This window comes from Diceros bicornis, chromosome 21 (assembly GCF_020826845.1).
Source record: "Diceros bicornis minor isolate mBicDic1 chromosome 21, mDicBic1.mat.cur, whole genome shotgun sequence".
In the NCBI taxonomy this organism is placed as follows: Eukaryota; Metazoa; Chordata; class Mammalia; order Perissodactyla; family Rhinocerotidae; genus Diceros; species Diceros bicornis.
Genome location: NC_080760.1, coordinates 29,948,068 through 29,975,481, shown reverse-complemented (window position 1 = coordinate 29,975,481; position 27,414 = coordinate 29,948,068). Strand labels below are relative to the sequence as shown.

Below are 27,414 nucleotides of genomic sequence, written 5' to 3'. Positions count from 1 at the left end.
GAATCCAGAGTTGGCTACTTCTCTCTCTGTCTTGGGTGGCTCTAGCTCCTGAATATGGTAATCTGAACAGAACCGTCATTTTTTTAACCAAGTAAATCCATTCTCTGGGTTCTAGTTACACTAATTTCTGAGTACCATGCTATTTTTTAAGTGTCTCAGCTCTTTCATTGCCTAACTATAATCAATTGTATTAAATTTCCTCCCATGGAAAGGCCTAGTGTGATTTCTGCTTTTCATCTAGACCCTGACTGGTACAGTTTGTCTCTTTCCACTAGAATGTAAACTTCGTGAGAACAGGACCTGTTCTGTCTTGTTTACCTATTTATTCCCATGCTTGTAATGTGTGGTTTAAAATAAAAAAGAAAATTTTTTTTGGCCTAGCTCCAGGGACCAAGATAGTTGCAGCTGACATAGTGAGTTCAGCCTATTCAATAGTATACAAAACAAACTTATATCATACATATTTTAGAATTATAAAGATCTCATATCAGATAAATTTTTCAAGTAGTTTTTTTCAGTGAGCCTAAATATCCATATTCTATATTCCTGTTTCCAAAGTACTTAGAATTAAAGGTGAAAGAAGAGGACAAATTGTAAAACTGAGGTAGGTCTACAGACATTGTAAGTCATTCAATTTAATGAACATTTACTGAATGCCTACCATGTGCCAGGCATTGTGTCAATTGCTACAGATAAAAAGATGAAAAAGGAGTTTTCAATTGTATAGAAAAAAAATGGAAACAAAAAATTATAGTGCATTGTGATAAATACAATTAGAGAAATATATCTAATGTATGGAGAAACAGATGATTAACTCTTTGGGGGCTGTAGACAGGAGGACCAGAAAAGCCATCTGAGGAAGATGACGTCTTCACCATGTTATGAAAGTGAATAGATGTTTTCCAGATAGACAGGAAGAGTAGGAGAGAATTTCAAGATGAGGGTCGAGCATGTGCACTGACGCAGAGCTCTATACCATACAGCATATTCAGGGATAGTTTGTATTGCTGAATGTAAGTACAAAGCAGGGTGGTGGATACAGCCCAAAGAGGAGAATGCCAAGTAGACAAGGGAATGGGATACATTCCCAGTTGATGGAATAGCACCATGATTTATGCTTCACTCCACAAATGCCATGTAATTTTAAACAAAACAAAAAGGGAAAAGCAAAGCAGTATATCATAAGGTAGCTTCTAAACCCTTTTATGTAAGCTATTGCAAGTAAGGGAATACCCAAAGAAAATTTTACAAATAAAGCTTTATTTTTCCCAAATAACAGGAAGACCAGAAGAAGTACTTTCTGGCATGCGTTTGGCTGCTCATGATGCCATTGGGGACCAAGGCTCTTTCTATCTTTTTTCTTTATCATTCTTAGCATATTAGTTTTGAGTCTTATGCTGATTGTTTCATGATGGCAAGACGGCTGCTATTACTCTCGCTCCAGATACCAGTCCCTCTTTTAAAGCAGGAAGAAGGGCTAACAATGGCAAGGAGTTTTCTCTTTTTGAAGCCTTGTATTTTTGTTCAGGAAGAAAAGTCTTTAGCCAACTTCCATTAGCCAGAAATGGTTAAGATGCACGCCTTTGAAACAATCAGTAACCTAGTGGAATGAGATCAACATAACTGGTTTAAACTAAACATGAGTCTTCTCTGGGGCTGGTATGGAAATGAAGAACATCTACCCATATCCTCAATAAGTCAGGGTTCTGTTTAATAGGTAGGAGATAGTTGTTGAAAGGGAACAGATAGAGTCTGCCAGATATATACAGCCTAAAAAGGATTTTTATGATTTAGTCTTAATTTTGTTCTCTAATCTCATATATCAGTAATCCTTTATCCCTCATCCATCCCACTCCCACTTTCCTCTTCCATTTCCACATGCATGCTTTCACACACAGACTGAATAGACCTGCTATATTCAACTGTTATTGTTCCCAGAATCTATCATGCCTGTAATCCCTGGTAATTTTGATGTGCTGCATTCTTTACATAGAATGTCTTTCTTCTCATTCTCTGTTTGGCTGTATCTGCTCAACCTTCAGTTTTTTGTTTTTGTTTTTGTTTTTTTATAATTTTATTTATTTATTTATTTTCCCCCAAAGCCCCAGTAAATAGTTGTATGTCATAGCTGCACATCCTTCTAGTTGTTGTACGTGGGATGCGGCCTCAGCATGGCCAGAGAAGCAGTGCATCGGTGCGCGCCCGGGATCTGAACCCGGGTCGCCAGCAGCGGAGTGCGCGCACTTAACCGCTAAGCCACAGGGCCAGCCCTCAACCTTCAGTTTTAAGCTCAGGTTTCAACCCCAACCAGACTTTATTAGGTGCTTTTTTTCTTCCATAGCAGTCTCCACAGTTAAAATATGGTACCACAATTCATTTTTCCTATTTATCTCCCCCTATCTGTCCATAAACTCTTTGAGAGGAGAGTATCGTGTCTCCTTTCAACGTGGCATTCTCTGTATACCCTTTGCATAGTACCTAATGTATATCAAAGATCGCAATAATCATAGTTAGCAAGCTTTCTATTTTGTTGGGCCTGCATAGTATTTAAAGAAAAAAAATCCTTTTAGAATATAAATGACTTTAATTAAGCAGATACTCACCTATTCACGATCAAATTTTTGGCCTTGATTGTCTAGAAGACATTTGAGATTGTAACTCCTATGTAAACACTTACTGAATGTATATTGAATAAGTGGATTAATGAATAAATGTTTTCAGGTATGGAAGTTTCTGTCTTGAATGACTAAATAGGTGGTGGTACTATGCACTAAGATTGGAAATACAGGAAGAGGAATAGGTCTCAAGGAAAAGATGAGTTCAGTTTGGGACACTTTGAATTTGTGATCTTTCTCTGGGACATTTCGAGTGGTTACAGAAAGAGATTAAGGCTAGAGATACAGATTTATAAGAAGGAGGTTGAAGCCACATGTAGCAGATGCAGCAGGTGCCCTGCCAGTGTCCTCTCCACACTCCACTAGCTGGGTCAGCCACCTCTGGGGGTAATGAGGAGTGACTGCTAATGGATATGGGGTTTTTTCGGGGGTGATGAAAATATTCTGAAATTAGATACTGGTGATATTGTGTAACTTTGTGAATATACTAAAACCCAGTAAACTGTACACTTTAAAAAGGAAAGAAAAAAAAATTGCAAGTGAATGGGTGAATAAATGCATATCTAGACTGACGGCTTGGTGTGTGTGCATGGGAGGGGGCAGGTAGGTTGCCAGGATGGAGGTGGGTGCACATATTGTAGAAGATAAGGTGAAAGTGATAGGAAGTAGCCAGACCATGAGTGACCCTTACTTTCTATTTCAAAGATCTCATACTTTCTCCAGAAAACAATATGTAACCTCTGTAGAGCTTTCCACATGATATTCAATAATAGCTATTATTTATAAGATATAATCAGACTAGGTGCTTGCTTTATTGCTGGACTCACATGACCCATACTTCCAGCTAACTACTAAGTTACTCATTCTCAAACATCTTCATTTATTGGAATCATCTAAAAATTTCAGTATAAAAATTCAGTTTCTTGAGCTTCACTTTTCACGCAATTGAGGTATGGACGGTGTGTCTGAATACATAACAAAACCCAACCCCTTGGGATTACAATGTTGATGGCCCCAGATGCACTTTGAAAAACACTGTTATACAAGAAGAAACATACTTATAATATGGAGTATAATGTTTTAGCACAAGAAATTCCCAGTTGTTTTGGATCACAGTGCCTTTAGTTATTTCAGTCATATTTTTCATGGCTCCCCAGGCCCAAAGAAATACCTCAACACTTCCCTTTATTAAGTAGTTTTGTCTTACAAGTTTATGTTCTAACAATTTAGTGCTATTGTGTACTGCACAACTTCTCAAACCTTGGAATCAGATTGGATATCACCACTCTCATTTCCTGTTTCACAAGGAAATGGTGTGGTACTTTCTTTTTATCACAGCAACTGCTGAAAATACAGCTTCACAACGATAAGATGTCATTGAAAGAAATACAGTGATCTAATGTTGAAACTGTGAACTATCTCAAGCTAGTGGCTTGCTCAGTATATGATAGATGTCTGTGTTTCCTTCAAAAATTTGAAGTACGCTCCAGCCACCTGTGCGTTCACTGCAGCAGATATGCTCAACACAGTTTGGGATTTCCAATTTTAACCAGTAAGGAAAGGCAGAAAAAATCTACAATAAAAATGAATGCAGGCCCTTTTATTTTGTATTTTAGTGAGAGCTGTTGCATGAGCCAGCTACCTCTCCATCCATTATCAGAATCCAGACAAACAATAAGGTATTTGTAACTATACTGCAGAACATCAGCAAATCTTTCTAGGCTCTACACCTAAACTAGCATGCCTTATCCTAGCGTTTCCTTTCGCTTTTGTACTCAGCAGATACCTCCTGTGTACTTAAGTAGCAGACACTGGGCTAGACTCCAGAGTAGGAGATAAAAGGATTAGTAAGACATAATCCTTTCCTCTAAGAGTTTACAGTCTTCAGTTTGTATCCCACTGATTCATTAAATGTCTCTGCCATTTTGCCCAGCCCTTTAGTGTACCTCTGTATACCTGTCTGTTCTCTGTGGGGTTGTCTTTTAGGTTTCCCTCAGCTTCCAACTTTCTACTCCAAGGACAAAACCATCTTTTAACCCTTAACTAGTTCATACTCTTGGAACTCACTAAGTTTTGAGCATTATGGTCTCCAACTGACCTAGTAGTTGATGGAGAGATGGTGCAGACATAGTGGAAAGATGGCACATACAGGACCCTGTCTTCCGTAACAATCATGGTCAGATACATTGTAATAGCTAGCAGAGCTGCAATGAAAATTTTGAACTGTTCATTGCATGTTGTAGAAAGTCTAGGACTTATTTTTCTTTTAAAATTAAGAGAATCCGTAGCCCAATTCTGAATTATAAAGATATTCTTTATTGTCAAACACACTGAATAATATGTTATACAACTATTTGTATTTTAGTACATTATCTATTCTTATAATCTTCCTGAATTTTATAGCTGGTAAAAAAACCTAAGAGGTGATTTAATAATTTCCACATCACTCTCTACTCCCCAATCCCTATTTTGGACTTCAGAAAGCTGATACTAAGACTGTTTATCATTTATTAAAGCACTATTTCTTGTTTTCAGTTTTAGTTTTTGTTTATGCTAGAAAGGTACTTTTACTGCAAGGGGAGACATTAATTACAAAGTTATTTTAATTAGGATAATATAGTTTTCATAATATACATATTGGAGGAATTGCCTTTTGGCACAGTCATTATGTTAAATAAGAATGATTTAAAAGTTAAACACACCTAACTTAAGGTTAGACACTATTTATTAAAAAGACATAACAGCATTAAAACATGTTGAAGTATTTGAGGTATATTTGTTTTGGCAGATTTTCTTTAATAAAAAGCAGATTGATTCATGAAATGTTACAGCTAGAATGCACCTAGAGACAATCTAATCCAATCTATTTCAAATTTTCCTCAGTGGGCTATAATGCTGATAAACTGAATGTTAAAATTAAATTTATTTTATATTACAGGTTTAATATGGCAGTAGCAACTTAATATGCCAAATTTGCGTTACTGACATATGCAATAATTTATTATTAATTGTCAGCATCTCCATATAGGATTTAAGGTATAAATATTAAATATGGGTAGTCATTGTTCAATCTAAGTGGTCCTTCCAATCTTTAAAACATTGAGCAGTTCACAATGAAGTGATTGCATTGTGTATTAGTCTTTACGCTTTAAATATTACCCACAAAGTGCCTTGTGGGTTACTTTTGCATATTTTTACTTTGATGGCAGAATAAGTGACATAGTAACTGCTACAAGAGTAGACCAAATGGGATTTTATACAGGAAAGTGCTTTGTAAACTAGAATGCCCTATTCAAATAGTAATTCTTAATAATTCTTAATCTTATTTTAAAAACTATTCTAAGATTTTTTAAAGACTTGATTGCCTTGGATCATTTATAACATTCGTGTATATGAATATTATGCCTTAGATCATGTATCACAAGATTCAATTTGTCTACGCCTCGGAATGTTTTCTTACTCTGAGGTGGATGTGACTTGAACTATTTAAACCTCCACTTTGGTTGGTTTATTCCTCTATGACAGCTATTTTTAAACACGGGGTCACAGTCATTTGAGGGCTTTTTTACAATTAATTGGTTACTAATATTAAAGTATCAAAATTTGGTAATAACCTAAGCTTTGAAAAATTAGAGACAAATAGGGTTATCTTCATTGCATCGCTTAATTCACAGCTAATATGAGTGCAGGGGTGGGAGAAGGAGGGGTAGACTAGTAGTGGGTCAGTTAGAGCTCATATGTCAAGAATGTGATGTTAACCTTGCCTTATTTTATGATTATGCCTATATGAGGCATATTTTATAGATATGCCCACATGTGAACTTCAAAACAACGTGTGATGAAAACCATTGGGATGCTTACCAACCTAACACCATAGCATTAAAACTTATCAGACCTTAGTTTTCTCACTAATTTTATTTTACATTTTGAGTTGTGGGGATTATATAATCTGATTCTAATACTTAATCCTATCAACCACTCTCTTTTTTATGGTTATAACGATAAAAATGATGCCAAACATATTATAGCTTTTCAATTAATACTATATTAAAAGTTTATTATTCTCAAATAATTTTAGCTCCTATCTCATATAAACACTTCTATCACAGGATACAAGTTTTCGTTTTGGGGGCTGGCCCGGTGGCGCAAGCGGTTAAGTGCGTGCACCTCCACGGCAGCCCAGGGTTCGCCGGTTCGGATCCCGGGCGCACACCAATGCACCACTTGTTAAGCCATGCTGTGGCAGCATCTTATATAAAGTAGAGGAAGATAGGCATGGATGTTAGCCCAGGGCCAATCTTCCTCAGCAAAAAAAAAAAAAAAAGAGGAGGATTGGCATGGGATGTTAGCTCAGGACTGGTCTTCCTCACAAAAAAAAAAAAAATTTTGTTTTGAGTTTTACATAAATTTTATTTTCTCACTTAAGCGTGTGTATATTGAATTTTTTCTGAATATTATGCTGTTTCCTAACTCTTTTTACTACTAACCTTCAAAAGCATTATTTACTAATTTATTCTTTTTTTTCCATCAAAAAATATCATTATCCTACTATGTGCCTTTCTCTTGCTGTATAACGCAGTTTTGGATCTGTACAGTAGGCACTTCACTTGTAATGTAAAAACACTGTGGTTATCCAAGATTGAAAATCTCTGAAAAAGCCATGCTCAATCAAGACACAAAATTTGATCTGGTGATTGTTGAATATAAGATGTAAAAAAACCCCACAAAATGCAGAAACCAAAGCACCCAGTGGCAAGGATTTATCTCACAGATTCCAAAAAAAGAAACAAATATCAAGATAAAAATAAAATCTTTAGTTGTGATTTTTTTCATAATTGTACTGAATTTTAATATCTTGGAATCTTATCAGGTACAACAGCAAGAATTTTTTGAGAATTCTGAAGTGTTAACCACAATTTATTTTCAAAGTTAAAAGGGCTCCATGATAATATGCATTATCCTTTTTTTCTAAAGGTATAGAATTATAACTTTTTAATGGCTTTTTTTTGTTGTTGTGAGGAAGATCAGCCCTGAGCTAACATCCAATGCCAAGCCTCCTCTTTTCGCTGAGGAAGATCGGCCCTGGGCTAACATCCGTGCCCATCTTCCTCTAATTTATATGGGACACCGCCACAGCATGGCTTGCCAAGCAGTGCATCGGTGTGTGCCCAGGATCTGAACCTGCGAACCCTGGGCTGCTGAAGCAGAGCACGCGTACTTAACCGCTGCGCCACTGGGCTGGCCCCAATGGTTTTTCCTTTTAGCTTAGTTAGCTATTTAATGAAGAGCTGTTCACATATGAAAATCCACAGTAATATTATGCTTGCCTAGTGCTCTTGTGTTTCTTTCTGAACAACCTATTCCTGGGATTGTTCCTTTTTCCAGGATATTGCCCCATTTGGAATTGATACATTTCTCAACCTATTGTGTTGTTTCATAGAAATCTGTAAATATATGAAATAAAACCATAGGAAGGATTTACTTCTGGTAATATAATATAAGCTGAAGTGAAATGAAGTGCTGGAGAGGTGGAGCAGGTAGCAACATCACCTTCTAGGTATGTTTTAAGTTGTATACAAAAGACCAAGTATGGGGAGATTAAGAGGGTAATAGTTGGTTTCAATATTGATTAAGATGGTGCGTGACTTTTAAAATTGCACAAGCCAAGATGCTCAGGAACAGTATCCAAACTGATCATAACCAATAGTGGAAAAAAATCAGTAGATCAGGAGACTAAAATGTGAAGGTGTGTGAATGCTGAATTGGATTTTTCTTGCATTTTGGCATAGACTTGATTCTACTGATACTATCTTTGGAAAGGAATGATATTGATTTTATAAGGACAATGAAATGAGCAATATGTATAAAAAGACTATGGTGCTCTTTTATTTTTAAAGAGTTTAAAATCTTTTAAATATCTAAAAAGCTTATCAATATAATTTAGAATGAAAACATATTTTGAAAATAAGGTAATTTGTCATCCCTATAGAATAAATTGTATGAACATCTAATATCTACAACTTCCTAATAAATGGGTTAATACCATAACTTTTGCTTCCAGCTTAAAATGAGAGGTTGAATATTGAAGAGAGAGAAAGAATAATTAATGGTACAGGTAATGAGAAGGAGAGATGTACTGAATCCAAAACCAGGTGGAGAAATAGCCCTTTTATAAAGAAAGACACTTGCTCTGTTTTTACAAAGAGGAAGGAAGAGAGAATGAATATGAATAGGAAAAGAACTGAAATTCTGGAGTTAGATTAAAAACGTTAGCATTGTAGAACTTAAAGGAATTTTCACTTTTTTTTTCTAATTTTCATTTTCAAAATTTTCTACAATAATCACAAATAACTTCTGTAATTTTAAAAAGAAAACAATCATATTGTAAAAATTTCCTACTCTAAATCTCATTTTGGTAAAATTAACCTCAGAATTTCTAACGTGCAATTTTTAACTTTTAGGTCATCCTTGATGCCTGGATAATTTCTACTTGTACAGTGATAATTTTGAAAAATATACATCTGCCTTAGTGAGGAATTTCTATATCTGTATGGAAATTGTCTGGACCTTTAAATCAACCAAAAAGTAATAACTAAACAAAAAAAATACTTAAATACAAATTCACTCTTGATATAATGCTGTCAAGATTCCTTGCTCCCTTATTTGTTAAATCCTTGTCTCTGACCCAACCACCACCATTTGTCCTTCCATATATCTGTATGAGTTTGTATTTTATTTGGAAAAATAAAATTATATTAGCTGTTGGGTTAAAATAGGAAAAAATTTATATATTTTGAAAAATTCATCTCTCAGTGGCAACTTTGATGTTATAGTGTGTTTTTGCAGTAATAACCATAATTTTTAAAAAGATAATAGCGCTTACACATGGGGCAGCATAATCATGGTGAAGATTCAATACTTGTTTTCCAAACGATGTCATTGCATATCATATGCTTGATGAACTGATACTTTCAAATTAAAAATGTGTTCAATCATTTATTTTCAAATGTTCTATCAGATTGAGTAACCTACTAAAGTGGAAGGTTTCATTTAGCTGGGCAGGGCAGATGTCTCTTCAGTGTTAACATAGAAATTACAATGGTTACAGATTGTCTTCCTTTATTGTCACTTCAGTATAATTAGATACTTTCCTAGAAATACATATTTTTAACGAAACTTCATTGTAAAGTTTAAGTTTGATTCAAATATTAATGCAGTTCATAAAATGTAAACACAGTGCATTTGTTCAAGATAACCATTTCCTGGATATTATCAAGCCTGGATTCTACTGAAAAGACTGCTTATTGCATTGATTTCTGCCCTCTCTGTGTTGTTTTGCACTTTTATATTTTTGGTCTAGAATATGTTAAAGTGTAATTGTGATCCTGGTTGGAGGTGCTTGCAGAATGCCCAACAAACAGTGCTTCCTTTAATAGTGAGGGAGAAATTAGTGACTTTCACAATTATTTCCGTGACTGAGAGAAGTAATTGAGTGCCAGATACGTGTTCAGCACTGTGTACTTCGTAAATGATATTTCATTACATGATCGCAACAGATGAGGAAGCTCAGGCTTATAAAGATTTTTTCTTTCTCAAAGCCATAAAGTTGGGAAAGGGAACAGTTAGGATTTAAAAGATCTCTCTGACTCTACAGCTTAAATTGTTAACCACAGCTCGAAATTACTTCCTTTTATTATTATTAACTGGAGAAAAAATTACTGGGATTGTTAATCTCTGGGTGGGGGGAAGGATAGAAACTTCAGAGACCATCACTAGCTGTCTTTGGTATAGTAGCAAAGCACTTAGATGTCTATTATTACCAATTGCCTCTCTCCAGGCTCAGTGAATAAGTTTACTATAATCAAAAGAAACAAGCTCAAACACTTGTTACTTAAATGAGATGCAATTTATTACATTAACACCAAGAGCCTTTTTAAAATAGAATATCACGATCATCTGTGATCAAATACAGTGACCTTGACAGAATCATTAATTCATTAAGTTAACGAGAAAATAGTAATTAAAATGACTTCTGTGGACCAGGCTCTATACTAAGGCCTTATTTTGTTTTCAAGTTTTACCATCATTAGTTTCTAACCACTATCTCCCTAGGACAAGTCACCATCATATCATCTCCATGAGAACTAGGATAACTGCAACAGCTAGTTAACCAAACTCCCTGCTTCTACCTTTGCCCCCTTAAAGTTTATCCTTCGCCCAGCAGCCAATACGATCACTTTAAAACATAAAGAATCGTAATGTCATTCCCTTGGCTCACAGTCCTACAATAACTGCTCACTTCTCTCAGAATAAAGGTTAAAATCCTTACCATGGCTTACCAATTGGTAAATGATCTGTCCCCAATCTCTGATTGCTTCCTTAGCTTAATTTCATGCTGCTGCCTCCCTCATTTGCTGTGCTGTAATCATTTTAGTTTCCTTGCTGTTGCTGGAACACAGCAAATGTGTCAGGTAGTGGGATGTGAGTGCATGTGAATTATAAGCAATTTAAATAGCCTTGAGAGAGTATCTTACCCAAGAATAATTTTGTCCAATTAATAAGGATGTGATATCTCTTGATTAGGCCATTTTAGACAGTAAATCTGCGTTATTAAAGATACATATTTATCTTTATTATAAATATTTATATTATAAAGATAGCATTTATTTGATGTTTCTCAAAAAATATATATTTATGTATTTAACAACTTACTATACAGTAGAGTATGTTTTCCAACATATTCTAACGGGATGAGAGACACAATAAGTAGACAAATACACAGTGCATCAGATAGTGTATAGGCAATAACACAAAGATTATGGGTTAGGAGTAGCTGTATTAAAAAGAACATTCAAGGAGGGCCTTATGATAAGGTCACATGTGAAGAAAATAACAGATCTAGGCTCCTGGAGGAAGTATTATCCAGACCGATATGCAAGCAAATATAAAGACCCTGAGCCAAGTGCATGCTTAATGTGTTCAAGCCACAGCAAGGCCATTATAAGCATTGCCTTTACTCTGAGTGAAATGGACAAGCATTAGAAGATTTGACACAAAGGAAGGGCATAATTTGAACTGTCTTTTAAAAAGATTGTTGAGGACACTATTTGAGGATACGTTGCAGGGAGTCAAGAACAGAAACAGGAAACCAACAACATAGCAAAAAGGACTATTGTCAATAACATAGAGGAGAAATTATGGTGGCTCAGGCGAGGGTGGTGACACTGTAGAGGTGAGAAATGTGAAGTTCTTGATTTTGAAAGTGTTCATAACAAGATTTTCTCAATGGGGTCGATATGAAAAGTAAGAGAAAGAGATGAGTCAAGAATGACTCCAAGGTTTTGGGCCTTCAACTAGAAGGATGGAGTTTCCCTTTACTGAGATGGGGAAGTAAGAAAGGGCAGAGAATAGATCATCAGGTAAACTTGTAAGGCTGCTCAGGCTACAGGGTAGTCTAAATAAAACTTGGAGTCACTAAGAAGTCCCAGAAGATAATCTATTTCTTGGTTATATGGCTGTCTAATTCATGATAATTTGCTGAAATGTGCATTTTGTTTTGTACACTGTTCTGGATGTGTTTTATATTTAAAATAAAACCAGTTTTAAAAAGAAAGAATGAGAGAATAAAAGAAAATGGCTCCAGAGGAGAGTAGATTCTAAAGCCTAGAGGTTTCTCCCTATCCTATGCCTTTCTGTTCTTTGCCATGCCACCCCTTAGTTCAGGTCTTTTGTCATCTTTAGCCTAGACCAGAGAGGTTGACTAGCTTTTTTAATAAAGAGTTAAATAGTTAAATATTTTATCCTTTGTAGGCCAAGTAGTTTCCATTGCAACTACTCAACTCTGACATTGTAGCATGAAAACAACCATGGATAAAATGTAAATGAAAGAGTGTGGCTATGTTCCAATAAAACTTTATTTGTAGACATTGAAATCCGAATTTAACACAATTTTTACATTTTATAAAATATTATTCTTTTTGTGATTTTTAAAAAAATGTTTAAAAGCGTAAAGACCATTTTTAGCTCCTGGGCTGGACAAAAACAGGCAGTGGACCAGATTTGGCCTGCAGGACCTAGTTTGCCAATCCTTGGCCTAAACTATTGGAGTTATTTCTTACTGGCCTCCCTTTCTCTAATTAATATTCCTTTAAAACTGCCCTCCATACTGTTCCAGAGAGATCTCCTTAGAACACAAATGTGATCATGTAATCCTCCTGCATGACAAGCTCAGGGAGCTGAAGAGGAGCTGTTCAGGCACAGGCTGGGTGAGAGGGGGCAGGTGATGCCCTCCAGGCAGAGGGGGCAGGGAGAGCAGTGCAGACAGAAAAAAACCATGGCATGTGCAGAGACGGTCAGCTGCTAGAGGTACTGATCATGTGTGGCACTGGGTTAGAGATGAGGTGGAGAAGTTGGTAGGGATTTACTGCTAGAAAGCTTTTTATGCCATGTTAATGAAATTGGACTTTATTATTATTATTATTATTATTTTGCTGGTGAGTGCTGTTTAAGGATTTTGAGAAACAAAAAAGCATGGCCAGCCTTTTATTTCAGAAAAACATCTATTACCCTTAGCAATTAAGAGTTTAAAAAATGATCATTTTAGTAACTTCACTTTCAGTGGAAAGGGAAGCAAAATCCAAATTGTAATAGGTTAAATAATAAATGGTGGATGAATTTTATTTGAAAAAAATCAGCACAATTTTGTAGTCCTAAATATTAATTTATGGCCGGCCCCGTGGCTTAGCGGTTAAGTGCGCGCACTCCGATGCTGGCGGTCCGGGTTCGATCCCTGGCGCGCACCGACGCACCGCTTCTCCGGCCATGCTGAGGCCGCGTCCCACATGCAGCAACTAGAGGGATGTGCAGCTATGACATACAACTATCTACTGGGGCTTTGGGGGGAGAATAAATAAAAAAAATATATTAATTTATATATATGTGCATATAGATGTGGATGTGCAAATATATGTCCAAATAAATACACATATAAATACCTGCTGGAGGAGTACAGTAATATAGTGTGAATACACACCCCTTGAGTCCTGGGATTCAAGTTGGGAAGCCCACTTTTTGCTTCACATTTACCACTTACAGAGAATGGGAAATTTAGTCAATTATTTAACCTTGGCTTTTACAACCAATAACAAGATAATTAAACTTGATGACAGCTTTGTACCATTCCTACTAGTGTCTTCATTAACTCACAGTAGATTCATCTGTTTATGACTTTTATTATATATTTGTACAAGTCACATTTTCGTTTTTTTTTTTATCCTGGAGAAAGGTACTTTTTGTCACTATGGAACATTTTTGGCCTATTGGAAATTGCCGGTAGAAGTGGGAGCCTAATCATTCATTACCTTATATGCTTCTAATCTTCATTTTTAATCCTTTGTTCAATTTTAGCCTTGGATCGACAGTGCAGTTTTCTTGTGATGAAGATTATGTCCTACAGGGTGCTAAGAGCATCACCTGTCAACGGATAGCTGAAGTCTTTGCTGCTTGGAGTGATCACAGGCCTGTATGTAAAGGTAAAGAAAAGTCTTTAAAATAAAAATACTCTCTTAATTACATTTTAATAATTTGAACTTTGTTCCATTGAGTATAAATTTCAATTAAATCTTTGAAGTGAAATTCAGTCTTTACTTTAAGGAAACGTTTAGTTCATGTATTTAACAACATTTGTTGAAAGTCTGTAATATGTGAACCACTGTGTTAGTCTCCCAAGAAGTCCCCAGTCTCATTGGATTGGAGCATAAAATATATAATACAAGGCAATGGAAACTTTATTGGCCTTTTTTTAAATCACAAATTTCCCTGTATGGGCATTCGTATGGGTGATATGGATATTTTTTTAACCATAGTTCTACCTCCACTTGTATGATTTGCCATTTTCATTGCTTACGTGTCCAATAGTAGTGATGTTGGTGGCAGTGGGGGTGGAGCACAGGGTCTATAGTTAGTTAATTTAAACTAAGACAAATCAGTGAATGCTCTGGCTTTTACCAGTAACTGCAGATAAGATTTACTCCCACACATTTCTACAAATTATATATTTCCATATAAATTACATGAGGCCTCTTTTTTTCTAAACTTTATTAAGCTGTGCTTGAAAATGAACACCAGTGGCCTGCTGGCATTCTTGATTGCTTGTTCGTTTTGTTGTTGTTATTTTTAATAACGGCATCTCTGCATATTTCAGTGTCTTGTTACTCAAAATTCTGTTAGCTCGTCGTCTCCCTCAGGGGACACTTTCACTGAGTCACCACAATCTGTAGATTCCTCTCAGATAGAATAAAGTTGATATCAGGGGAATAGAGAAGGGACAGATTTGAGAGCTACTGTAAAGGGAAAAGGACACAGCATTTTACAACTGGCTGGATATGGAAGGAGAAAGTGACAAGAAAGAGTCAAAGATGATGTTTGAGTCTATGAGACTAGAAAAACTTTATGCTACTACTAAGTATGAAGAAACTGAAAACGGAATTGAATGGAAGATTATCCACAGTTACTGTGATTTCATCATTGGCACTGTTTTTTAGGTACTTACTATGTGCCCGGCACTGTGCTAACCACTGTATATATTCTGTCTCATTTAATCTTCAAAACAAACTGGTGGAGGCATTATTATCTTCATTTTAGAAATGAGGCATATAAGGCATAGAGATACAGTCACTTTTCCAGCTTAAATGCCTGCAAAATGGCAACGTTCTTAAGAAAGACTATTCATAGAATGGAGAGAAAAGCCAGATTTCAAAGCATTAAAGAGGGAATAGAAAATGACAAAATGGAAGGAACAGGTAAATTCCACTCACTTGGCAGTGGCAACCCAAAGTAAGAAGAAGAGAGAGCCTAGATTTTTCTCAGGTTCAAGTAAAACTTTCCCGTCACAGCTAGATGTTTATTCATTACCTTTCTCCTTGTCACAGGGTTACAAATGACATATAGTGCAATAACACTGAACATAACTAGTGAAATGCAGATAATAAGAAGATAAGGTAAAATAGTTATATGATCCTAAACAAAAGCTTACATACAAGTTGGTAAACAACTTTTACCATACAAGTTGGTAAACAACCAGAAGGGAAGAGAGGTAGGGGGAGGGCAAAAGGGATAAAGGGGCGCATTTGAATGGTGATAGATGGCCACTGTACTTTTGGTGGTGAACACGATGTAGTCTATACAGAAGTCGAAATGTAATGATGTACACCTGAAATTTATATACTGTTATAAACAAATGTTACCTCAATAAAAAAAAATAATCGAAGCAATAATACAAGAGGAAAGAAAATGTTTTACATGTTAGACTTAAATATAACAGCTGCCAAACAAATAGGGAAGCCTGACGAGTTTCCATGAAAACCATTGTCTATAAAATACAAGTATAACAATGACACAACAAAAGCAAACTTTTTCCTGGCTTTGGGGTCTGAAATATCTTGCATTGTTCTTTATAAGGTAGACACTGAGTAATAAGTATTGTTGGAGTTACTTTCATCAATATCCTGGCAATGAATAGAACAGTAAACTGTATAAGGTTGATTTCTTATGGTGTCCTCCACTCAAGACAAATTATAGTTATAAGGGACAATGTAGTGAAAATTATGGTTTCAAAATGGTATGATCCAAGTATCCTGCTTCAGTTTTACATAAATTAGATGTGTGCATTTTTTGATGGCAAAAAAGAATGGGAAAATAGAGGATAGATTCAAGAAAAGGAGATTAATGTTAATTCCTGAACAAAATCTCACACAAGAGAAGTTATAGTCAGAGCATGGAATTTAAGGTCTACATTAAGTAAGATTGACTGTAAACCATCTTTTTTTCTTCAAGACTCATTTCAATAAAAAGAATGAACCATATTTATTATGATTGTAAATTGTTCAAAGGCAGAAATAATGTTACATTATTTTGCTATTTTTCATAAACTCGATAGCAGAAAGAGCAGCTCGGTACTGACTTAAATCTCAAGAAATATTTGTTGAGTATTAATGGATGATCATTTTTCTTCTATTCCAAGATAGATGATGATTGATATATATTCATTCATTCAACAGTCATTGCTGAGAAGTATAAAATTTGCATGTTCAAGCTTCATATATTGATATTATTTTATCTAAATTTTACATTTTTTCTGCAGATATTAATCATTTATACACAGTTTTATTTGCTCATTGCATGCAAGGCACATGTGTGCATGGTTTATAAAATACATTTTGCTATTAGAAATTACTGGCTGTGGTGCTGGAAACAGTAATGGAAGGAACATGCTGAAGTAGTAATTGAAGTTTTAAAATGACTATCCACTGTGTGTCTGAACAAAGAATAGTTTCATGTCTCATGGGTACTTGGACAGAATAAATGTGCTTTTGCCCAGACAGCAGCATAAATAGCAGTATCAGTGCGCTGCACCTTCGAGAGGTCATTAACATAGCTGCTGTCTATGTATTGCATGGTTGAGCAATCAAGAAATGGTGATTTTAAAGGGACTGAAAGTTCACACAAACAGCAAATTATGAATTAAAAGAAAAAGAGCAATTTGAAAATTAATATTAATGGATTTTACACGAACTCAGACAATAATTTTTATTCCCTAAATGGGATATGTATATTTGCCAGTTTACAGGTATGGAAACAATTATTCCTTTGTTGGAAATGGACTAAATATCCAAAAGCTGGAGCTTATGCAAGTAAGCGGACTTATGCACTTGAATGGTATATAGAATGTTTATTTTAAACATTCATGATATTCAAAGAAACAGCATTTGTTTGAGAATTGATAATTTGTTAACTAGAAAACTTATTTAAGAGAGTTAATATTGATCAATTGGACAAAAAATTTTGATTTATATTCAATCTGTTCATTTGGACTGCCCCAAATAACCAACGTTTTTGTCTGTTAAGCCACAAGGGAGTGAACCACTCATGGGAGTAATGGTGATTAAGGGAGGGTTAGAAAAGAAGGCCAAAGAAATACAAAAATACTGGAGACTGAAGTAAAAATCAGGGAGTCACCTTTTAATTTCTTTATTCAATCAATCATCCAATTATTTTTAAATTCCTTTATTAATATACTGATTTATTTTGAATTCCGCAAACATTAATGAATGTTAGTAAGTATGCCAGATTAAATACTATAGGAGATACACAGTATGTAATGGTTTTCATTATTTTGTATTGATTTACCAGGCGTAAATATAGAACTAGGTAATATATAGTGGACTGTTTTGTTTACAAGAGAGCTACAATCCTCTGCAAAATTCAAATGAAGATTATTTCCCTGTTTGGAGATGGTCAGGCATTGAGATGGAGGAAGTAATGTATGGGCAGAATTTGGAAATTATTTTGGCTTTCAACAGAGGAAGTTGGAAGGCATTTCAAATATAGAGAATATCCATGAGCAAAATCATAGAGTAAATTCGCATATCTGGGAAATAAGGTGGAGGAGGATGGGCATTCCAGTTTGGTTGGGTATGTGAAAGAATATAAAATGAGATAATATTAGAAAGGTTATGTTATGTAACTTCTGCTTTGAAGTGTTTCTGGAAGCACCCCTAAACCTCAATTCCATTATCACCATTCTATAGTTCCAGTACTGCATCTGTCTCATGTCTTTTCATTTGAACTACAATTTTTCATACATATTTCTGGCAGACTAATTCCATCAAGATTTCAATTTTATTATGTCTCAAGAATGTTCAAAGGCCCATGTTGTTTCTCAATTTCATACTGCGAGCCAATAAAATGAAATAATTAACAATATGAACTCAGGTATCAGACTATGTCAGTTCAAATCCCTGATCTTCTACTTAAATAATCTACCCTCTTTACAATGATCAGATTTCTAATCTGTAAAATGAGTATTACAATATATCAGTACCTACTTCATAAGGAGTTAAGAGTTTGTATGAGAATGGAATACGGTAATCAATATAAAAGCACTCAGTATATGGGCTGAAACACTAATACTTAAGGGATAGAGATGGTGGTGATTGCGGTGCTGCTGCTGATAATAATTGTTAATTCATCTGATTTCCAAAATCAGTCATGATTTGTCTCTATCCAGTTGCTTCTTTAACTCTTACCAAAAGTTTATCCCAGCATCTCAATACTGGACAGAATCACCGCCCTAATTTTCGTATACATCTGACCTGTCTGAATGAAAGCACATCTATTAGCCATATTCTGCCCACCTTTCAAAGTCTTAGGTTTCACTGCTTCCAAAAATTCTTTCCTACTTCAATTATTCTTTATTCCTCCCCCCCTTTTAAACATTACTTCACATTTACTATCTTCACTACACAGTTTAGCATTTAGTTCTACTCTTTTTGGCAGTGGTTCTTAATCATTTCATGGGCAGTAGACTTGCTCCTTCAACCAAAACCACCTCAGAAAGAACAAAATAATCAACACTTCTAAAGTACTTGAATTTGCAATGGATCTGTTTTGACTGTTGCCAAGAAGAGGACAGTTACTAATGTGGTCCAGCCGTCTATTGCTTTTGGTTAAATGGAAGGACCATGACAGGTTTCAGTTCTTTTCATCATATACAAAGTAAAAAATGGGCATACCATTTGTGTGATAGATAATTTCTGGCCAAACCTAAGAGCTATGACCCTCATTAACCAGTAGTTATTAAGGGCTTTGGGGGTTTTATAGTTTTCAATATTCTTTCACATATGTTTTAAGTTCCTACTTACATTTTATTCTTCTTCACAATGTTTAGCCCAGTGACCATTATGGCCATATCTTGTGCACGTGATAGTTGCTAAATAAACATTTTGAATACATATTGTGGAGAGATTTAATTAATTATAACAAATGGTTTAAGAAGATAGTAATGTACTGATTGTAACCAGAGAAATTTGCTCTGGTAGAAGGCTTCCTTTTGTGCAAAAGCAATTAGAAAATTTTGCCCAAGAGCAAACCAGAACCTGCTGAAATTTATCAGCCAGAAACACTTAGAGCAGGTGTTTTTCTGTAGTTGTTATTGATGCCTTCTTAGTTTCATGGAATGATGTTACAGATGAGATGATGCATAATAAGGATGATATTAGCAATTAATAGAGTGACATATGGTGAAGAATATAGACAGATGGTCTAGATATGGATATTTATCATACATTCATGTTTCTTGACGGTAATTCTTTTTCTAAAAACAATAGTTTGAAATTTATTATATAATTTGCTAAGCAAATAAATTTTACTGAGCTCTAACAGTGAACATACTTTAATGATAAAATAGCATTTACATGTTATTTGATGGAGATCAATAGTGATGCATTTATGTATATCATTTAAAATTCAAAACTACCTGAACAATTAGAAATTTTGCATTTCAGTGGTACTCTTCCAACAGTTGTTCAGAAATACATTCCAAACATCTTGCCTACCTCACAAATTATTAGAAAAATATGCAAATAGTTAGCAAATAAATGACTCCCTTTTGGTATATAGGAGGGGAAATCTCCACATATATCGGTGAGAACTTTCTATTTCCAGCTCATCCATTTCCTGGCAGTATGACCTTGCTCATTCATGTCACTTAACTTTTCCTGGGCTTCAGTTTGCTTTCTTATAAATTGATGAGGGCGTATGTACAAAGTGATTACTGTGGACTTCTTCCAGTTTAATTCTAAATATTCTTAAGTACAAATACTGTTTTTCTGGACTTTAGAACATGTTAAGGTTATTTTTAGTCTCATGTTTGTCATAGTCTCCTTTGGCATCTATAACAAAAATACCATAAACTGAGTGGCTTATAAACAACAAACACTTACTTGTCACAATTCTAGAGGCAAGGAAGTTCAATATCATGTCTGGTCAGGACCAGCTTCCTTATTGTAACTTTCAAACTGTAACCTCACATGGTAGAAGGTGTGAGGGATCTCTCTTGGATCCCTTTTATAAGGGTACTAATCCACTCATGAAGGCTGTACCCTTGTCACCTACTCACCTCCCAAAGGCCTCATCTCCTAATACCATTATTTTGGTGTTAGGATTCAACATATAAATTTGGGAGTGGGGGAGACACAATATTGAGTCTGTAGCAATGTTCTTTACCTTTGCAAGCATCGTGTTTTATCTCAATTCCTGGAAGATAGCAGGCAATAATAATAATAATCATCATAATCATAATACATCTGATAAACTATTGTTGACAGAATATTATAGTTCTCTATTGGACTATATTAGGGGTAGCAATTTAAAAATAGACAAATATTGCTTTTATTTAGTGCCAAAATTGTAGTTATCAATTATCAAACTGCTTCAAAGTAATTTAGATTCTGTGGATCTTTCATACTTCTTTACTGTTAAAAATATAAGTTCATATTAAGGTAAAGAATTATTTTTGTTCATACATTTCCTTACTATTAAATGCACCCCATAGTATGTTGATTTTAAACAATGTATATTTAGAAAAATAAAGTTGATTTTAATGTGATTCTTGATTCTACTATATGCTAAGGATTATAGTTTTGAGAGTTTTTAAATGGAAAATAAATACTTTAATTCTTAAAATTAATCAATAACAATTCTAGGAGAGTTGGGAGAGAAAAGTAAACAGGAAACAACTCTTTAATTTTTAGCATATATAATTTTAAAGGTCTGAGGATTTAAAATTGAATGGGGATAAAGTGGACTATGTCATGACCAAAGCACAAATAACTAAGGAAATCAAAATAATAACCAAATAAATCATAGATATTTTAGCTGAACTAAACAACCGAGAAAAAAACTTGAAAGGTGTTACCTTTATGCAAGTATGAACAAACATAAAACTAATGAAATCAGTACAGAGAATTTAAAATTTTCAGGAGAAACTACCCATTTAAAAGAGATTTTTAAAGAATTTTTTAAATGAAATGACTTTTTTTTTTATATAATTTTATTTATTTATTTTTTCCCCCAAAGCCCCAGTAGATAGTTGTATGTCAGTTGCACATCCTTCTAGTTGCTGTATGTGGGACGCGGCCTCAGTATGGCCAGAGAAGCAGTGCGTTGGTGCGCGCCCGGGATCTAACCCGGGCCGCCAGTAGCGGAGCGCGCGCACTTAACCGCTAAGCCACGGGGCCGTCCCTGAAATGACTTTTTTTGTGTTTGTTGTAAATCTGTAAGATCTATCAAAATTCCCCTGCAATGTAGAAAGCCTTATTTCCTGTGTTTGCTGACAGGATGTGCTATTAGCACAAAGCACCTGGAATATATATGATGACTTAATAGCCTTTCCACTAATTCTGATCACATAAAAAGATTGGAGAAGGATAGTGGACTGAGGACTCCCTTACATAGCTTCTCCACAGTGCAAACGTACTTTTGTTTTAAAATAGAAGTAGAGCTACTTCAGGGCAGGAGAATCTGTAGATAAAATGATCACAGTGTTTCTAGAACGTCTGGTACTTTGTATATGCACTCAAAATATAGAATTGTACCATGCAAGTGAGAGATACAATGTGAAAGGAAAAAAGATGTAAACCTGGGAAAGACATAGACACCAAATAGGAAACAAAAGGCATAGGCAAAATATACACAGACGTGACTGGTGAGAAGGCGGAAATTTTTAATATTTAAATTGAATTTATTTGAAATTTTTAAAAATCATGATTTTTACTCTTGATGTGAACATATAGAATTTATCACAAAGGCTTTCACCTTTTATTCCTTTCCTTTTATCAAAGTATAAACTATGTTCAACTGCTTAACTAGTCTTACAATAATTTTTGTGAATCTAGATCTATAGCATCAGCCTCCCTACCAGCTAGCAATGCCCAGCACATGGCAGACACACTTACAAATATTTCAATGAATGAAGGCTTTGTTTCCTAGTAGGCTAGATGCAATGTAAGAAGCACAGAATAGAACTGAATAAATCAGTTTAAAAACAATATGACTTTAGATTAAGTTAGTAATAAGAGAAAGGCACAGAAGAGTTAGAAGAGACATAAACTGAAGGGGGCGCCAATATGTAAGGGATCAGAGGAGGAAGTTGAGCCTGTGAAGGAGACTAGAAAAACAGCAACTAGAAACAGAGATTGATAACAGGAGAGAAGGGTGTTATGACACAACAGGGAGGAGAGATTTTATAAATGAGATGTAGTCAAAGTTGTTAAATGCCGAAAAGTGGTTGAGAAAATAAGAACTCATTGAATTCAACAACCAAGAGGTCACCAGTGACCTTGGTAAAATCATTTTCATTGGAATTGTTGATGTGGCAGACACATGGCTATAGTTGAGGAGAAATGAGGTGAGAAAATTGAGGCTTCAAGTAAAAAGCAGAAGCTTGACTCTGAAGCAAAGGCAAGAGCTAGGTTAGTAGACAGAGAGGAGCATGCAGTGGGGGAAAGATTGTTTTTAAGATGTGAGAGGTTTAAATAATGATGGCAAAGATCCGGTGTGTGTGACAGGTTGAAGGTACAAGTGAGAGCTGGGCAAATTGGAAGATACAGTTCCGGGACATGAAGGGTCTGGGATTCAGATAGAGAGGTTGGCATTGTCCATGGGTAAGAGCTAACACATCTTCTCTGTTGAGATGGGAGACCATAAGAAAGCAACTGATGAAGGCATAGATAATTTTACAGGTGGGAAACGGAAGAAGGCATCATTCTCAAATGGTGATACTTCCCTCCTCCCCCATTTTTTTCTGTAAAGTAGGTGAGGTTATCTGAGGAGAGGAAGAAATCCAACAGCTCTGCAATGAAGTAGGATGGAACTGAAGATGAAATTGATAGGAATAGGGAGCTGGGGGAAGTCACCAAGCCGTCAGCCTCTGAGAAACACACATAGCCTGAGGGTTTCGTTTAGCCCAGTGGTCCTCATCCCCCGCTGCACATTACAATCACCTAGAGAGCTTTTAAAATAAAAACCCGGGGCAGCTGGGTGGCGCAAGCGGTTAAGTGTGCGCGCTCTGCTTCAGCAGCAAAGGGTTCACAGGCCCAGATCCCAGGCGAGCACCGTCGCACTGCATGTCAAGCCGTGCTGTGGCGGCATCCCATATAAAGTAGAGGAAGATGGGCACGGATGTTAGCCCAGGGCCAATCTTCCTCAGCAAAAAAGAGGAGGATTGGCAACAGATGTTAGCTCGGGGCTGCTCTTCCTCACACACACACACACACACAATCAATCAATCAATCAATAAATACATACATAAATAAATACATACATACCCATGCCCAGGTCCCAACCCACATCAATTAAATCAAAGTCCCTGGAGAATAATTCAGTTAATATGTCCCCTCTGAGATAAATTAGACAATTTTACTGTATTGAGGATTCAAAAAACAGCTTGAAATAATATTCTATTTTCTTAGAAAGTCTCTCCCTCACTCCCAAGAAGTAATATGTTCACTGGCAGTCTGGTTGGAACATTTAGTTATACATATCACATTCCTGCTCTACAGAGTAGCAAAGTGGGAGTTTGATATATTCGGGTCACGGAGCAGAAGCGGCGGCTCACCACTTCCTCTTCTTCCTGGACACATCCAGATCCTGAGAGCAATAAAAATTTGCATGTTAAATGTCAGAGATGGACTCATTTTCATACTTATCATATATTACCAGCTGGACACGGCACCGATTTACTTTTGAGATAAGTGTTTCTTGGGAAGAAATGAAATGGGGTCACAACTGAATGAGCTGCATGTCATTTGCACTCCCGCTGTGCCCTTCAGCCACCTTCAGCTTATTTATTCCAAGGAAACAAGACGAGCAAAATGCAGGTTTGCAGCATGGAAATAATTTTGAGAAGAAAATTAAATACCTAAGTGTGACTTTATGAACATGAATTCTTTTAAAGTTTGTCAGCAGTGCCAACATTTCAACATATGCATTACTGTTGCATCTCCTTTCTTTGTCGTCTATTGATAATGCAATTTATGCAGCATTTGCTTTACTGGCTTATCATTTTAATTATTTTATTTAAAAAGACAATTTCTTATTTTAAATTGCACATTTCTATTATATAGTTAAGGTCAATATTTATGACTGACTTTTTTGCTGAGTGGTATTTCACTAGGAAATTATTTTCTTAGTTCTGGCATGAGAAAGAAAAAGGCATCTTGAAGTGTTCCCCAATTTTAAAAATGATGTTCTGAACTCATTTAAAGTTAATAAAAGTTCATGGTCATTTTTTTTGCCTTGGTTAAATTTTTATTTCAACTTTTGAAGGATAAATATTTATGCTTAGCAGGATCTATAATTATATATTTATTGTGAAAATAAATACTCTGTGTGTTATGATATTGTTACTTATTTTGTTTTCCCTACATAAGATGAGCTTTATTTTTTTTTTAATTTTTTGTTTATTGCAGTAACATTGGTTTATAACATTGTATAAATTTCAGGTGTACATCATTATACTTCTATTTCTGCATAGATTACATCATGTTCACCACCCAAATACTAATTACAACCCATCACCACACACATGTGCCGAATTATCCCTTTCCCACTCCTCCCTCCCCTCTCCCCCTGTGGTAACCACCAATCCAATCTCTGTCTCTATGTGTTTGTTTGTTGTTGTTATTATCTACTACTTAATGAGGGAGATCATACGGTGTTTGACCTTCTCCTTCAGACTTATTTCACTTTGCATAATACCCTCAATGTCCATCCATGTTGTCACAAATGGCTGGATTTCATCGTTTCTTATGGCTGAGTAGTATTCCATTGTGTATATATACCACATCTTCTTTATCCATTCGTCCCTTGATGGGTACTTAGGTTGCGTCCAAGTCTTGGCTATAGTGAATAACGCTGCAATGAACACAGGGGTGCAAGTATCTTTACACATTGGTGTTTTCAAGTCCTTTGGATAAATATCCAGCAGTGGAATAGCTGGATCCTATGGTAGTTCTATCCTTAATATTTTGAGGAATCTCCATACTGTTTTCCATAGTGGCTGCACCAGTTTGCACTCCCACCAGCAGTGTGTGAGAGTTCCCTTCTCTCCACATCCTCTCCAACACATGTTGTTTCCTGTCTTGTTAATTGTAGCCATTCTGATGGGCTTGAGGTGATATCTCATTGTAGTTTTGATTTGCATTTCCCTGATAGTTAATGATGGTGAACATCATTAACTTTCATCATTAACACATCATTAACACATAACTTTCATGTGTCTGTTCGCCATCTGTATATCTTCTTTGGAGAAATGTCTGTTCATGTCTTTAGCCCATTTTTTAATAGGGTTGTTAGTTTTTTTCTTGTTGAGATGCATGAGTTCTTTATATATTTTTGAGATTAAGTCCTTATCAGATGTATGGTTTGCAAATATCTTCTCCCAGTTTTTAGGTTGTCTTTTCGTTTTGTTGATGGTTTCCTCTGCTGTGCAGAAGATTTTTAGTTTGATGTAGTCCCATTTGTTTATTTTTTCTATTGTTTCTCTTGTCTGGTCAGACATGGTGCTTGAAAATATGTTGCTAAGACTGATGTTCAAGAGCGTACTGCCTATGCTTTCTTCTAGAAGTTTCATAGTTTCAGGTCTTACATTCAAGTCTTTAATCCATTTTGAGTTAATTTTTGTGTATGGTGTAAGGTAAGGGTCTACTTTCATTTTTTTTGCATGTGGTTATCCAGTTTTCGCAACACCGTTTGTTGAAAGGACTTTCTTTTCTCCACTGTATGTTCTTGGCTCCTTTGTCAAAGATTAGCTGTCCATAGATGTGTGCGTTTATTTCTTGGCTTTTGATTCTATTCCATTGATCTGTGTGTCTGTTTTTGGGCCAGTACCATGCTGTTTTGGTTACTATAGCTTTGCAGTATATTTTGAAATCAGTGAGTGTGATACCTCCGGCTTTGTTCTTTTTTCTCAGGCTTTGTTTAGCTATTCCGGGTCTTTTGGTGGTCTACATAAATTTTAGGATTCTTTGTTCTATTTCTGTGAAAAATGTTGTTGGAACTTTGATAGGGATTGCATTGAATCTGTAGATTGCTTTAGGAAGTATGGACATCTTAACTATGTTAATTCTTCCAATCCAAGAGCACGGAATATCTTTCCATTTCTTTGTGTCTTCTTCAATTTCTTTCAGCAATGTTTTATAGTTTTTGGTGTACAGATATTTTACCTCTTTGGTTAAGTTTATTCCTAGGTATTTTATTCTTTTTGTTGCAATTGTAAATGGGATGGTATTCTTAATTTCTCTTTCTGCTACTCGCTGTTAGTGTATAGAAATGCAACGGATTTTTGTATGTTGATTTTGTATCCTGCAACTTTACCATATTCGTTTATTACTTCTAAAGTTTTTTGGTGGGTTCTTTAGGGTTTTCTATATATAAAATCATGTCATCTGCAAATAGTGACAGTTTCACTTCTTCCTTTCCAATTTGGATCCCTTTTATTTCTTTCTCTTGCCTGATTGCTCTGGCTAGGACTTCCAGTACTATGTTAAATAAGAGTGGTGAAAGTGGTTATCCTTGTCTGGTTCCTGTTCTTAGAGGGATAGCTTTCAATTTTTCATCACTGAGGATGATATTAGCTGTGGGTTTGTCATATATGGCCTTTATTATGTTGAGGTACTTTCCTTCTACACCCATTTTATTCAGAGTTTTTATCATAAAAGGATGCTGTATCTTCTCAAATGCTTTCTCTGCATCTATTGAGATGATCATGAAATTTTCATACTCATTTTATTAATGTGGCGTATTACATTGATTGATTTGCGAATGTTGAACCATCCCTGCATCCCTGGAAAAAATCCCACTTGATCATGGTATATAATCTTTTTAATGTATTGTTGTATGCGATTTCCTAGTATTTTGTTGAGGAATTTTGCATCAATGTTCATCAGTGATATTGGCCTGT

The 27,414-nt window shown here is 35.5% G+C and overlaps 1 protein-coding gene across 3 annotated transcripts in view; it reads left to right on the top strand.

The window, feature by feature from the left end:
* Positions 1-27,414, top strand: part of CSMD3 (CUB and Sushi multiple domains 3) — a 1,210,091-nt gene that overhangs the window by 524,028 nt on the left and 658,649 nt on the right. For all 3 annotated transcript variants that reach the window (XM_058564813.1, XM_058564812.1, XM_058564811.1), the window contains one exon: positions 14,022-14,146. In XM_058564813.1, the coding sequence (XP_058420796.1) occupies positions 14,022-14,146 (125 nt within the window). The remainder of the gene's footprint in view (positions 1-14,021; positions 14,147-27,414) is intronic.